Source organism: Cottoperca gobio, chromosome 5 (assembly GCF_900634415.1).
Source record: "Cottoperca gobio chromosome 5, fCotGob3.1, whole genome shotgun sequence".
In the NCBI taxonomy this organism is placed as follows: domain Eukaryota; kingdom Metazoa; phylum Chordata; class Actinopteri; order Perciformes; family Bovichtidae; genus Cottoperca; species Cottoperca gobio.
Genome location: NC_041359.1, coordinates 8979951 through 8995112, shown reverse-complemented (window position 1 = coordinate 8995112; position 15162 = coordinate 8979951). Strand labels below are relative to the sequence as shown.

At 39.8% G+C, this 15162-nt stretch overlaps 2 protein-coding genes across 2 annotated transcripts in view; both read right to left on the bottom strand.

Annotated features, from left to right (window-relative positions):
• Positions 1-6262, bottom strand: part of prickle2b (prickle homolog 2b) — a 90831-nt gene extending 84569 nt beyond the window's left edge. Inside the window, 2 exon segments of the mRNA XM_029432398.1 lie at positions 5343-5428; positions 6025-6262. Coding sequence (XP_029288258.1) covers positions 5343-5428; positions 6025-6066 — 128 coding nt within the window. The 5' untranslated portion in view covers positions 6067-6262.
• A 5434-nt stretch (positions 6263-11696) lies between these two features.
• adamts9 (ADAM metallopeptidase with thrombospondin type 1 motif, 9) overlaps positions 11697-15162 on the bottom strand; it is a 47277-nt gene continuing 43811 nt past the window's right edge. Inside the window, exons 39-40 of the mRNA XM_029431141.1 lie at positions 14620-14733; positions 11697-14262 (exon numbers count right to left, since the gene is read on the bottom strand). Of these exons, the coding sequence (XP_029287001.1) occupies positions 14644-14733 (90 nt within the window). The 3' untranslated portion in view covers positions 11697-14262; positions 14620-14643. The remainder of the gene's footprint in view (positions 14263-14619; positions 14734-15162) is intronic.

Below are 15162 nucleotides of genomic sequence, written 5' to 3'. Positions count from 1 at the left end.
TAGAACAAGAGAGAAAACAGCAGCAGAAGGAAGACCAAGAGCGGGAGAAGGATGGGAAGTGACAAGTTCAGCCCAACACTGTCTGAGAACCCAAAGGTCAAACTATGATTTATATCAGGTCTTCACAGCTCTCCAGGTTTGCATTATCTGTGAACATCTGTCATACATCACATGACCCCGTGGACCTGTCAAAATATAACCCCTTCAAAACGAATCTGCTCCAAAATGACAAAGACAAAACACACCATTTACACCATAAAAAGCCCAGTTTAACAAGTAATTTGCCTCATGACCCGTACGAGTGCCATCACAGATGTTGCTGCTGCTCCTAAATGAGCCCGGGGAGGGAAACAAGTCAGCAGGGTAGAATGTGCTTTTCAACCCTCGAAACTAGCCAGCGAGGAGGCTTTTACCATCTCCATGCTAATACACACACATAGCTAAAGTGATAAATCTGCTAAGTTTCCATTGTGTGGCACCGACCACCAATGGCTTCTTCTTTTCACTCTCTCTCTCTCTCTCTCTCTCCCCCCCCACCTCATACTGGGTCTTCTTCTCTGCTGATATAGCCAGAGCCCTTTCATATGCCTGGGCGCCCTGACAGTTTTATTTGCCAGACCGTCTTGTTAACACAGTGAATAGCGAGGCCGGCCTCTGTTATGCAGATCAGACTGGGTTACCGAGGGGACAGCAGGCCATTCAGGGCCCAGGTTAAAACTCAACCACAATCCCTCTTGTTCCACTGCAACTATCCTATTTTCTCCTCCTCTTCTTCTTCTTCTTCTACCCACTCACTGCTGCTTTTAGTAAGCTAAAGTTTCAGCTAAGGCCCTGTTGCATACAAGGACAGGCTTTGTCCAGCGCCAGTCAGCTCTAGCAACCTGAACTAAACCGTCTGCTTTAAATGAAGTTTTATGTTGTGCTCCTGGCTGGAGGAAATGAAGGAATTGCAAATGTCAAGATCTCATTGCATAAATCCTCCTTTGTAGTCAGATTTGTGTCTGGACTGACCCAACCCTATACAACAGGTCAAGTGTAACCTTTTAAGCGCACATTAGACGCAGCTCTAAAGCACACCAGCCCTGTGCAGAAGAGGGTCATGTGATCGGGCCGATCAGGTAGCACATTCGCGCTAATATGCCTGGTAATGAGTCTCATTAGCACAAGTAAAATAAATCAAGCCAAAGGCCTGCATTAATAATTCAGACGGAGTATGTTGCGGAAGGAGAATCTACTCATGCCCGACCTGCCTAGAGCAGCCCACTCAGCTTACTGAGTTACACACTGACACACAAGCAGCCAAGTAACAGAAGCTCCTCTTTCATCTGTCCATTTGTATTACCCACATCAGGGTGAGCAGAGCAGCCACCTTATCCAGAGAGCTCTGAGAGAAAAACCACGTCCTGAACATAGACCGTTTATAAGTAGTGGACGTAGTCATCATGACGTCAGCCATTGGTTTGTGGACTACAGTTTTGAAACTTCGAGTTTGGCATTTTGGCCGTCGCCATCTTATTTTTTGTCGAAACAAGATATTTTTAGGTGACCAAAATGTTACCATTAACTTTCATAAACTGAAAACACATTGTTAAAGGATTAAAGCAATAAGACCAAAAAAAGGACCTGTGGTAGCGACCTGTCAATCACATGGTAGCCCCGCCCTAAAGGATACACCACTTTACTGTCTATTTTAATAGAAATGGGACCATAATTTAATGAATGAACATCATGCTGTAATGTAGAAGACTTGAAACAATCGATTGAGATCATAAACTCATCAGGAAAATGTTTACTGAGGTAATAAACCAAGTGAGAAGTCATTTTCTCATAGATCTTTATACAACAGGACTTCTTGCAACCAGTGGAGTCGCCCCCTGTAGGCCATTAGAAATAATGCAGGTTGTAGGCACTTTCGTATTGGCTCCACTTCCCAGACCTGGAGTTTGCTGCTTGGTCCTTTAAACATGCACCTCCACATGCCAATGGGCATCCATCCAGATCTGTGAACTTGCTTCTGTCATTGTATAGAAGCAGCAGCTCTACAGCAAACTTCCGTAGCACAGAATGAGACTGAACACCGTGCAGACAATCTTAAATTCAGCTTGGTACTAGTCACTGCAATCACATTTGTAATTCCCTTGGAAATAACTATTTTGTACTTTGCAAACACAGGCCACTGGGTTTCACATTCACATTTCTGTCAAATAACACATACAGAAAATTCTTTAGGGTAATGTTTTGGTAGGCCTGGGTGATTTTAAATACCCAACACTAGACTGGCTCCTCTATTGACTCTGAAAAGGAAATGCCTCAATACACTTGGTCAACTTACTATAAAAGACGAGGCTGAAACACCCCCGGGAGTTTAGCTTAGTGGAAACATCTTATACAGAGGCAGGACAGAAGGGAGGAAGAAGAAGAAGAAAGAGAAGGGAGAAAAACAGTGCTTGTACTGTATATTCATCTATTGAATATTTAGAGAATCATCAATATTTCAGTGAATTCTGAGACAAAAACATGCTAAAAGTGTGGAGAATGGTAATTTTATGTGAGCTCGACAAACAACACATGTCTACCTACATGCACAAATTATATGTCGGAGAAAAACTGGTATGAAAATAAATACTCCCAATAACTTGATACAGATTTCATTATGCACATGAACTCTGATCACATTTTGTGTCATGCAGGGAGGGATGCTTTACAACAAAATATTCCCAACATAGGGGTCCCAAGATTAATCTAAGAGCACATGTTATTTTTCAGATTTTTAAAAACATTTCCATTATTCTTGTAAAATTATTTTACCTCAAATGTTTCCAGAATCCCTTCAAAATAAATAAATAAATTACAAAAGCAAAATTCAACTATGGTCAAACCGTTACCTTCTCAGGTCCCCACTATGGCCATAACATGTGATAGAGTGACAAAAGTCACATTGTCAACATTATTCTTGCCTCTGTGAGGCGAAATGCTAACGCTAGCATGTGGAGCATGTGCATAATAACAGTGCTAACATCCCGATGTGTAGCAGGTAAAATATTTACCATGTTCAGAAAGTTAGCATGCTAAAATTTGCTCAAAACAAGTACAGCTGAGGCTGATGAGGATGTCATTACTTTTGCAGTTATGATCGTAAACCAAAACATTGGACCAATTCAAATGTTGAACAGACGACGGCCCTAGATGATCGTTAAAGGGTAACTAAGGTTATAACAATTAATCCTGGGGAAACATGAATGTCTACACCATATTTCATGGCAATCCATCCAATAGTTGTCACTCAAAACCACAAATGGTCATTAGGATCCAATCTTTCGACAGTGGATATCTTCACTACACTTTTGCTATTTGTTATTTTGTCAAGAGGAGACAGTTTGAGCACACCTGCCCCTTTCATCTCCCCATCTCTAGCCTCAGGGTCACTTCAAGTCTACCACATTCCAAAACACACAACTAGTACAGTACCATACCTTGCCTAATTAGCATGAAAACTAATGTATTTTAGCTTGAGGAAAAAAAACAAGAACTTCTTCAAGTTGTCTGTGCAGGAACAAAGACATAGAGCTATAAAACAGCCTTTTTCCTCCGCACACAAAGTCGGGCTCCTTAAGTCTGTGTCCACTGACAACGATTTATTCCAGTTTGTCGGAGGGGGAAAGTTTACTTTTTATTGTGAGACTGCAAAGACAGGCAATTAAAAGGCTGCATTCCTGAGCCCACTGTTGCCCCTGTAATAGTTTACTTTAAAGCAAGGGAGGCAGGATGGTCTTTATGGTTCCCGGCCTCCCTTTCCATTGTGGATTCCCATTAAGAGAGAAAATGCCGGACAAATCCACGGCTGCCGTGTTAACTTCGAATAAGCTGGCTCCAAGCTGGTTGACCTTTCTTTTGCCAAAATCCTGTTGTTTTATGAGATGAATTCTGTTTATGAGCAGAACTGGTATTACATGTAATCCTGGTGAGCTACAGAATGAAGTAGTGCAGGTATAAATACAATTAAAACTGAATTAATCTATTGTTTTTTCTTCATACAGCTCGGTTTTGTTGATCTTATAAGTTTGGACCTCTCCACCCCAAGAAATCCTCAGTGGTCCAAGTCAAGCAGCTTATTGCGTTCCATGATTACAATGTAGGATTTGTAATGAGTACACACTTTGGTTTTGTTGTTTCCACAAACTGAGCATCAGCTGCCAATAAACGACAGAGAGACACTGATATAGCTCACAACATCTCCGTTAAATCTACTGCTAATAGAGTGACTTTGTTACCGAGTGATTGTAAGAACCAGCTGATACTGTTAAACTAACAATGTTCAGAGCTCTCCTCGGACATATGTGATGCTATTTGTACTGCATTCTTATAACAGAGTAGCACACGTCAGTCACAGTCTCTTACACACTAACCCAAACCACCTGTACTTCACAGCAGGATCCCTTCTTATTACAATATACGGTTTGTTCCACAGCTAAAGTTAATGTACGTCCTCCCGGTTGTGACAGAGTGACTGTAGAAGGTTGAATCCTCCCTGCAGCATGAACGCTCCCTACAGTAAAAACTATTATCTTGCAGCACACAGGGGCAGAACAATGGTTTCTTCACAGAAGTGTGGATGGCTGATTCTATTCAGAGTACCAGAGATCTGAAAGGGTTCCTCCTGAATGCTACTCTACTTGAAGAGGAAACCCTACACATGATTTTACAAATGTATATGACAATTCAGAATGGGAACTTTCCCAAATTGCTGGTGGGTTTTTTTAAGAGTAGAATTCAAGCACTTTCAAGGTGCCTAAAGCAAAGTTTTCCACGTCTTAATCATCACATCTAAAATTATTACTATAAATGCAATTCCAAAAAATAAAGTTTACACAACTCCTTTATACCCACAGCAATCAATTTATGTTGACACTTCACCAGCATATTAACTTTAACTGGATGTTTTGATCAAGAGTATGTATTGCTTTCTAATTTCCAGTGTAAAGGATCCACCAAGGACTTATCTAGCTTTAAATGAACACAAGGAAAGACCTTTGTGTGGGTGAAACACCAGATTATTAAGGAGAATATACAAATTCAAGCATATACCTATTAAATAATGGTTACAATTAAGCATTTTCCAAACTTTCAAGCCTTTGTACGAACCCTGTTTATGGCTTTACCTCTCATCATGTATTCACTCATGAATGCCTCAACTGAATGCAAATTCACACCAGACTGCAGAAGTTTCTCATCAAATGCATTTTCTATCTTTGGCATGGAAAAATCTGCTCATCTGAAAGGGAACCGACTGTGTGGGCATCGATGTGATTTTGGTGCATCGTGAAGTGAAGCGATGCTCTTACCTCCATTTGTGCAGAGCGAAGCCAGGACACTGTTCTCCACAGGTGATGCAGGGCTGTCCTCTCTGCGGCTCATCTGCAGGGTTCAGCTTGGGATAAAAGGGAACAGGTCATACTGTAGTTTGCACAAGCTTTGACCATTTAGACATCAACGCCTGTGGCTCAAAATGTCAGAATGTCATCGGCTAAGTGGGGAGTTCTTCTACAAGTTACTCCACCTACTGTATCACAACAAAACACGTGACTAAATCGTTTCCAAAGTACCACAACATAGGCCTACAGTAGTAAGTGCTAATTTAACACATATTTGAAATAGAGTTCTTCATGAAACCTGCATTAATTACAGTTTTAAAAAAGTAAACACCTAAAAAGCAATAAAACATTTTGGCTCTTCATCAGGTAAGAACTCATCACATATTCAACAACAAAAGCCACTAGTTGAAACAGAAAAAAACATCTTTCATCATGTTCCATGCTGTGTTGTTAATGAGGCTTGTGCCAGCGGTATCATAGCAGAGCAGATGTAACGTGATGCCCTTAGCAACAGGATAGAGCAGAAAACCAAACAGGGAAAACTTCACATCAAACAACAAACAAGTCGTATGCGTATTTTTTATTTTATTTTATTAGAGCGCAAAAGCAAGTCGAGACATGCGCTGGAAACCACTTTGTTTTGCCCACTTACCGATCTGCTGGAATCTCTCCTCTTATAGCTGCGACTGAACATGCCAGGCTGATGATCACAGGACAGTAAAGGCACAGTCAGCTGGAACAAATGGCGCACAGAAGAAACTGGAGATGTGCGTTATTGTTGAAATGTCCTCACGACTTTTCCAAACTTACAGAGCTCAGGCTGCAGTACTATGCTATTAACACTCCTTCATTAATGAATTGAGCTGTTCCGGATTGCAGCTCCACCCTGTTTCCTCACAGCCAATAGAGGACCCGAAAGAAAAAAAGGGGACAAACTATAATTACACTTGGACAAAACCAGTGATGCAGTGGTAAATGATAGTGTGGGCGAGTACTGACATCCAGTCGGAGAAAATCTCAAGGCAAAACAACGGACCCTGTAATCATTGAGGAAATAAATGTTTTATGCCTGAATTCTCCTTCAAACACCCTATATCCATACAGGCACGTTCATATTAGTCACTGTCAATTGCAAGGCAAGGAGGCAAATACCATTATGCCGAATGATTCAGTTTGAAAAGGTGAATATATTGAAAAAATACTTTCACATTTTCATGTCCCTGCTGTGTCACAATATAACATAAAAAACAGCCTTGACTCAGGGAAGCAGGGTATTCTTTCCTCCTCTTCACACTCACACCTCTCTCTCGCTCTGAGCATTTTAATTCATATTTGTTGAAAAAAGATTATTTCCTAACCTCCAGAAACGTCTGCCATGTGCCCTACGGGGCATTTTTTTCTTCTCTTCCCGGTCGTCTGACAGTGTGGACTCTCCAACAAGTGCCTACTATTCATCACCAGAGGAAAGGCTTCTGCTGCACAGCCTCAGTGTGAGAGGGCTCTGACTCAGAGGCACTCATACACCAAGATGTGCTTAAACTATACTATTATTTCTAGACACGTTTTGCCCAAGGCTCTGATGTATTATGCAGCACTGTGAGGCTTTCTAAAGTTCAGGTAAGCACAATAGTGTGGAGTGGATGCCGTGAACAGTTCTAGATGGATTTCTTTTTTTCTTTTCAAATAAAGTGGCACTAAGATTGCATGTTACAGTTACAGCGGCCTATAGAAAACCCAGAGCTCTGAGGCACTTTCATAATTAGAGTGACGCTTCTGAGTGACTTAAAGATTGTGAATTGAGTTGAGTGGGACTTAGAATAATCACTAATCAAATCACAAATCAGGTTTATCTGTCACATGCAGTTCACAATCATACACAGTGCAACGTCTGCTGAAGAAGATCATGTGATACGACGAAAGCTGCAGGAGAGCTGCAGAATGGACCTTGTGGTGAGTTGATTTTACTACTTTCCGATTTCAGCTAATTAGTGCCACTTTATTAGTGCAATGTGTTGTGTAAATGATGCTGTGTATGAGAAAAGAACCAGTTTCTAATGCAACACGATGATATGATTCTAGTTACATGAATATAACATCATTTCTTTTTATCATCATCTGAAAGGAAATGTGTTAGAAAATTGTAGTCTTGCACAATGAAAGTCTGAGTATTTTGCTCATTTTCTCTATTCTTGCATTCACATCATTCTGCTTTGCTCTGTCATTTTCTTTCCCATTTTTTTGTTGCGAGAAAAGCGCGGAACGGCAGCTGCAGGTGTTGCTGTGTCAAAACAAAACGATCCTGCACTGAATTAAATTAAGACGGAGAAGCAGCGAGTTCTCGTCTTTGTCGCAATGACAGATCAATAACCCTGAGATACTCAGTTGCACCCGTGGATGAAAGGAAGGAAAACCAAACATCCTGGTCACACATCAGCAAGTCTGGAGTGAAATGATGACAGTGAGATAGAAAAAGGGAGGAATGAACAGAAGACAGTCATTGCACATTCAGATAAACACATACTGTATCTGGGCAGTCAAATTATTTGTGCGTGCATGTGGGCCTGAGGCTTACTACTAAGTCTGTGTTCAAAGCATCCTAGATTACCTTGAGGAATGATGATGATAATGATGGTAGAGCTGACCTGGGGACTCATGACTTCCTAACTCCCCTCATTAAGTTTTCAGTTAAGAGCCTAAACACTGACGGCAGAATCGCAAACAGCTTGTATGCTATTCCTGGGAGCAAAAATCTCCTTTTTTGGTTGTACAGTCAACAGGGTACAGTGTGTGTGTTAGTGCTGCAGATATTGGGTTTCTTTTTTTGTTTTTGTTGCTGTCATCGTGGAAAAAAACAGTCTTTATAAAAGATTTTCTGATGCCGTGCATTTGAACCTCGCATTATCTCAAATATCTCGGCAGTGAACTTTCGACCAGAAGAAGTCTGTCAGGGCTAATTTGGCTTCAATGAGCGGCTGCTTGCAAGGTGGCGAACATGACATTCAGAAGTGTTGGGAATGTCTAGTTCAGCCTGAAGCCCACAGCTGCTTAGGTCACTGGTGTAATCCGTGTGGGAAGGTCTGTGAAACTGGCACGATAACTGCATACTGTACTCGTCAGAATACAGATATGGAAATAGGCAGGGAAATAGAGCTAGGTTTGTATGTGCAAAATCTGATACCCCCTGTATCAACGCTGGTGTCAAATATTCCCTGTTCTCCCACCCCACTCTATCTTTTTCACAGATATGCACCTAAACACACACTTCCTCACATCTAAACACATTTAGAGATGACAGCAACATCTTGCAGCATTAAAAGCAGTCAGCCACCTTTCTCTGCTGTAAATACAATAAAGGTCATAAAGATTTGAATCTTTGTGAAATGTACTCACTGAATATGCAATGTGTTATCCAATTCGCTGTGGAGCTAATACAGGATTCTCTTATGCATTGAATTCAAGGAAAAACAATGGAGGCTTTATCTCATAATTACGATTTACTATCTCATAATTAGGAGAAAAGATCTTATTACCTCAAAGTTATGAGAGCCTGATCTTTTCTTGTAATTTGAGATAGTAAATCAGAAGTATGAGATACAGACGTCATATTTCCGAAATTAGGTCTCCTTTATTTTTCTTTAGTGAATGCAATACAGATTTAAAATTCAATTCAACTGAATTTATTTGCACTGAAATATCTTACTTTATTTTTTTTTTACTGATATGCAAATTCATAAATGCAAATTTAGACTGTAATTTTACAATCTTGAGTTAGGACGCTTACCTCGGACGTGTCATGAGTATGTGTTATATGTGTCTGTCCAGTGTCTGACCACCTGTCCAGCCTGCATATGCATGTGCTGATGGCTAGTGTCAAGCAGAACACGTCCCTACGAGGTGGAAGCCCTGGACAACCCACACAAACTCTCATAAGCACACATTATATGGAAGTCAAAAACACATTAAAGGTGCATCTAACACTATTTGACACGTGCCAAAATACACAATGTCCCTTACTGCTTCACTGACTTTAAGGTGCTTTTAATTCAAATCATAGAAGATAGAGTACACTAACTCACCCTCCGAGTCAGCATCAATATCTGCACAACTAATCAGATGTGTCAGATTCTTTCCCTGTGACCGTGACATATTATCTCTTGTAATGGAAAACATGGATAATTTTCAAACGAAGGGTTCACCTGAGTTCCCGTGCACAGAGTAAGTATGGGTGCCTTTTCTGTTTTGATCAGATACGCTGCTGAAAAAAAGTGAACTAGAAACTATTTGTGTTTTTAATGTTAAATCCGCATTCAGCATGCTGCAAAGAATTCATCATAACTTTCAACAGTGACACAACTATGTATGAGCAGCGAGGCAGAGCTCTTTGGATTACATTTGCCTACATCTGGAAAAGCTGCAAGTCTGTCGTTTCTCTTTCAGGAATATCTGATGTAATACAAACCTGCTGACACACTGCTGTCATCTAGATCCTCTATAGTGGAGCTGTCTCACATCTTTCATGTGGGAGCCAGGAAGAGAAAGAGAAACTCAGAGTTTTTTTATAAACTGACCCCTGGGATGTCTTAAAATCGACTTCTGAATCATGTTCTTACTGTTTAGACAAGCCCGCTGGAGCTGTTGAAAGCTCCCGCCTCCCCAACCCTCCTTCCCTCTCCTTCCTTTTCACACTTGTACTTATCCCCTGTGCTACAGCCACTCTCAAACAGCAGCTTACTCCAACTGTTGACAGACATTTGAGGAATCAACCCCCTAATGGCTGTGTCGGCTCCTATTTCTCCACCTCACCTGAGATTACCAAAGCAACATGAAATGTAGATCAAGCAAGCTTGTGTAAATTAGTCTACCAGAGCTACCCAAATGTATATTCTGCGCCGCAGTCAATTGTAGGATTTCATTCCCCACTAAAAATATTATGAAGTTGCATACAGGATGCATGAGTCAGCTACGTGCACTCAAGCCAACATTTTACTCTTTGACACTAGAAGACTGTTCTCAAAGTCATCCGCTGAAGGGAGAAACCTTCAATCTGAGTTTAAGATGTGTACATGAGGTAGAAGGAGTAAATGTAGTTATAAGAATGTTTAACGAGATAATTTTACTTTTTTGTTGGACAAACATATTAGACACCTATTATGATTCAAAGAAGAGTATTTTTTCAAATTCTTAAAATCTGTCTGGAAGGGATTTTTAAATAACCCCTGCCCCTGCTGAAGGTCATTCCCTATTTGCCTTTTTGTCTTCTGAAATCTATTTAGGAAGACAAGGTGTGACGTCTGGTAGATGGCCTGATAATTCACTGTTATGCATACAGACACACACTAGATTAGATCCATAAAAAATATGTCAGGTCACAAGCCAGACTGTTATGATGGTAGAAGGTGTGAAATTATAATCAAGCAGAAGTGCTATAGAGCGAGAATTCTGTGATTTGAGCATTAATCTGATTATTGTGTGTTTGGGAATCTTCTGTGTTGCAATTGGGCTGGAGTAAAAATCATGACAGGCAGGCGTGGCATGTATCAGGCATTTTATTTCCTTCTGAGCATTGCTTATCTGACCTCATACATAAATCATGCTTTTCATATGGCAGCACCAAACCCTGCTTATACGATCTGCAGATATGACATACACATAAATAAATGTATTCACAAAACAGGAAATGCGTTTCCAGGAGGTTCATTTTATGGCGATACTGAATGCTAATTCATAGTATTTATGGTCAAAGTATGTACATTCACATAAAGAAAAAGTAGAATAAATACTTGCATATAAAATAAAGCATATATGACACTTTTTACTTCGTTAGACTTTAATATTATAATTTCAGTTACCTGTTAAACATGTGACAAATGTGTAAAATAAGACAAATACAGTTAAATATCATAATAATCCCTTCATGTTTGACACCTGAGAATTCTATAGACTGACCTAAATTCGGACATTCACAATGAGAAGTGCATTTATCAGCTGAACCATCAGTAAGACACACAATGTTTACTTCCCCGTGTCTTTGGAGATAATTTCATACTTGTATTGAGGCACATTAAGACTGTGAAATTCCCTTTTGTTGAAGTGTTCACATTGTCACGTACAGTAAGGCACTGAAATACCACCATACAAAAAGGCTTATAAAAGCAAACATGGCTTCTTAATCAGTTGTACATCAACTGTGCTCCCTGCATATCTACCACACACACACACGAGTACGGAAGTCCTGAGAGGCAAGTGAGAAAGAAATGTCCGATCTAAATTCATTTCTTTCTTTTCTGATTTAAGAGCAGGCGATACAAAATGTTTTGCCAGGATAATCTTTTTAAGTTCCTTATATGTTTGTTTTTTCTGAAAAAAAGGTTTTGCCAGGAGAATTATTATTATAATTGTTTTTGTTTGTCAGAATAATTCATTTGCGTTTGTTGTTGTAATACTCTGGCTGAAATGCACCACTACCATATGTTCTGAATAGGAATTTTCTAGGTAAGTTTGAATTTCTCCATGAACTTCAAACACAAGGTACATACTGTATATTGTGTGTTTGCAAGTTATGCAACTGTCATATCTTTCTTTTGGCTAGAATTATAATCAGTTATTTTAGTCTTAGTAGACCATGTTGACAACATGTGACAATGAACAATGATCCTGACAAAATAATGTATATATATCCTGGCAAAAAAATGTTTTCCAACTGTTTCACAGATGAAGAAAAAATAAAGAGTAGTCAAAAGGATTATCCTTTTTCTTGTTCTTAAGTCATAAACACAGGAGAGACAAATATTTTGATCACAATTAGAAAATGTTCACCAGATTATTTTCCTTACTTGCCTCTCAGGGCTTCCGTAGTTAAATCTTAAAGAACGCAAAAAAGTATATCGTTTTTCTTCTTAGACTGTCTCAATGTTTCTGCAAAAAAAGAATCAGCTCACAAAACTGCATTAACCTGGCTAGAGAGATAAAAAAACACACATATACAAAAAAAGTACCCTGATAAAGTCGCAAAAAAAAAACACGAGTAGAATGCTCTCAACAGGAGCATGTCAGTATGTACAGTTTGGATGGACTGAAAACAAACGGAGAGAAGAGTGTGAGGTACTGAAGGCAATGGTTTACAGGCAGCATCTGGACAGAAATCTCGCTGCGGGGCCGCGGGCTCAGCTGTTTGAGAGGTGTCTCCAGTGCATTATATCTCAGGAGTAACTACTGGAATTTTATTGGCCTGAGGTGAAGTCTTTCTTTCAAGTTACTCGCCACATAAGATAACCTGTCTGCCCTGTGAAAGCTAAAGGCTAATGGCTCTCCCTGTTCACGGCACGCTATACCTAAGAGATATGCAACAACACAGAGGAGTTTGTTTCTCTCTGATGTCTGGCAGCATAATCTCTACAGTTCTTGAAACCTACAACCTTCTCCTTATGATCCAGTTATGCGTTTGTGTGCGTACAGTGTTTGCGTATGGGTAAACACCTCACTTCCTCCCTCACGTCTACCCTGTAAATCCCACCTCCACACCAACCCTTTCTCAACATACACACACTTCGTTCCAGGAACATACTTTATTATTATTTCCTCGCCGCCTCACAGTTGCTCCTGCTGTCCTCATACTGCAAAGAGGTTGCAGCTGTGATCATTTACAACTCAGCCTAAAGCATGAATTAATCTTTTTTTAGATGTATTTAGAATGGTGCTGAACTTATATAAGTTATATAAGTATATAATAAAAAGGTTCAAATCATCTACTTTACTGAAGAAATATAGTATACACTATGTCATTCATTGGAAGTTTCATCTCATATTTTTAACAACAAAAATATTTTTTTACTGAAAAAACGCAAATATAGCGAGGTGAAACACCAAGCGGACAAAGCCGAGGCTGGAGGGGGCCAACTTTGAATGTTGTGTTTACAAACCGCAACCAACAAATCCAACTCATTGGGCCTTTAAAAAGGACTGAATTGACTTCATTCCCAGAGTGCCTTGTTCACATTCATTAAAACTGAAATTCCAGTATCAATACGTGTGTATTTTCCGGATGCAGGTGTTCTCATGGCATCAACTCCTGGCTGTATTTCCAGCAGTGTGTTATTATTTATTGCACTTTCCTCTCTCCCGTCCAGCAATATGAAGACTTGCAGCTGCAGTGAACAGCTGGAGAGATGCAGTTGGAGCAGCCTGACCACAATCTAAGAACAGTTAGTTCTTCATACCCACTTTTAAATATACTTGGCAACAAATAAAACACTTCCAACAGTTGTACATAAACTTAGAGGTGGAAGGATCGCTGGACTTACTGGTATCATCTCACTGGGAAAATTCACTAAACTCACACTTCCTCTAAAGGAGCTGCTCAATGGCACACAGTATAAAATAGCACGATGGTTATACTGGGCATCTGTGCATGCGTCTGCTAATCTTGCCTGAAGGTTTACAAACAGACCCACTGATTGGAGACACCTCACTGAATATGAACAGGTCTGGTGGCTGTCACAACATTACTGGAATAAACACAACTTAATGAATTTATCTAAAAAGGCACATATGGCTGTAACACATGCAGTGTGGAGTAATGACGGTGCTAAAAAGTCCAAATGGCAAGTAAATTGGAAGGCATATTCTGGCAAAAACCCAATAAATGGCAACTGTGTGGTGTTCGCTACGGACAACAAAACAGTTAAATTATATTACAATACAAAAATAAATGGAGAGTACAATAAATAAGACATTTCTATCCTGCTATGTACAGTACTTACACCAGATTCATTTACACTATACACACATGGGAGTGAAAGAGGTGAGGGCGGGTTTGATATGCTATAGCACCAAAGAGGAGGGATGACTTGAGAACCTGAAGATGGGATGCCGAGATGAATGGAAACAGATGCTATAAAAGGACGTGCAAACAACATTAACACTAAGTCAGTTACTTATTAAAAACTCAAGGAAATACGTGTATTCACTGAACAGAAATAGAGACTGCAGTTCTATATTTTTGTAATATGAAATACTTGATATATTCTGGAGTTTAACACACAAACAGTAAATATAAGACTGCTTTATTCCTCGGTTCACAAGCATTACTGGTGTAAGTCATACCTTATGATCATTAAAAACGTTAGATTTACATTTAATAAGGCTTCATGAGTGAGCTACAGGTTCCAGTATGTGTTATGAATAGTGGTGGTGGGGCTAAAGTCTTTATTAAAAAGTATTGTTGTGATATTTACAATGAATCACATACCTGTTTGATGGTATTACAGTAGATCTACTCCACTGTTACAGGCAGACTGGAGCCAGAGGACGGTGAACATTTACCACAGTAGCCTCCGCACATTCCTGACACGCTGCTCCCATCCTGTGGACACAAGGGGAATAACATCAAGTATGTGTGATTCTGCTGCTCTGCTGTAATACACTAATACATGTGCTGAATATGTAACTAAAATATATAAATGTATATGACTATGAGTTCACTTTTTTCAGGATCACATTGTTGAAGCATTTCCCCTGTCACTGCTCTGAACTGTCAGTGTAAAACAGATGTTAGTTTAAGATAAAAGCATCACTTCTAAAGGTATTTGCGGCTGTATTGTTTTGGCTCTGAAATTAATTTTTCCTTTTTAAAATGCACGCAAAGACTGAGGCCCACCAGGCAGGTTGTCACCAGGTATAAACTGGGTAATCACATGCAGCATTGTGGGAGTTCTTTGTCCAAACACTAAAGAAACAAAAGGGAAATTGCATCAGACGAGCAAGCCAAAAGCACTATCCCACGACATGAAAG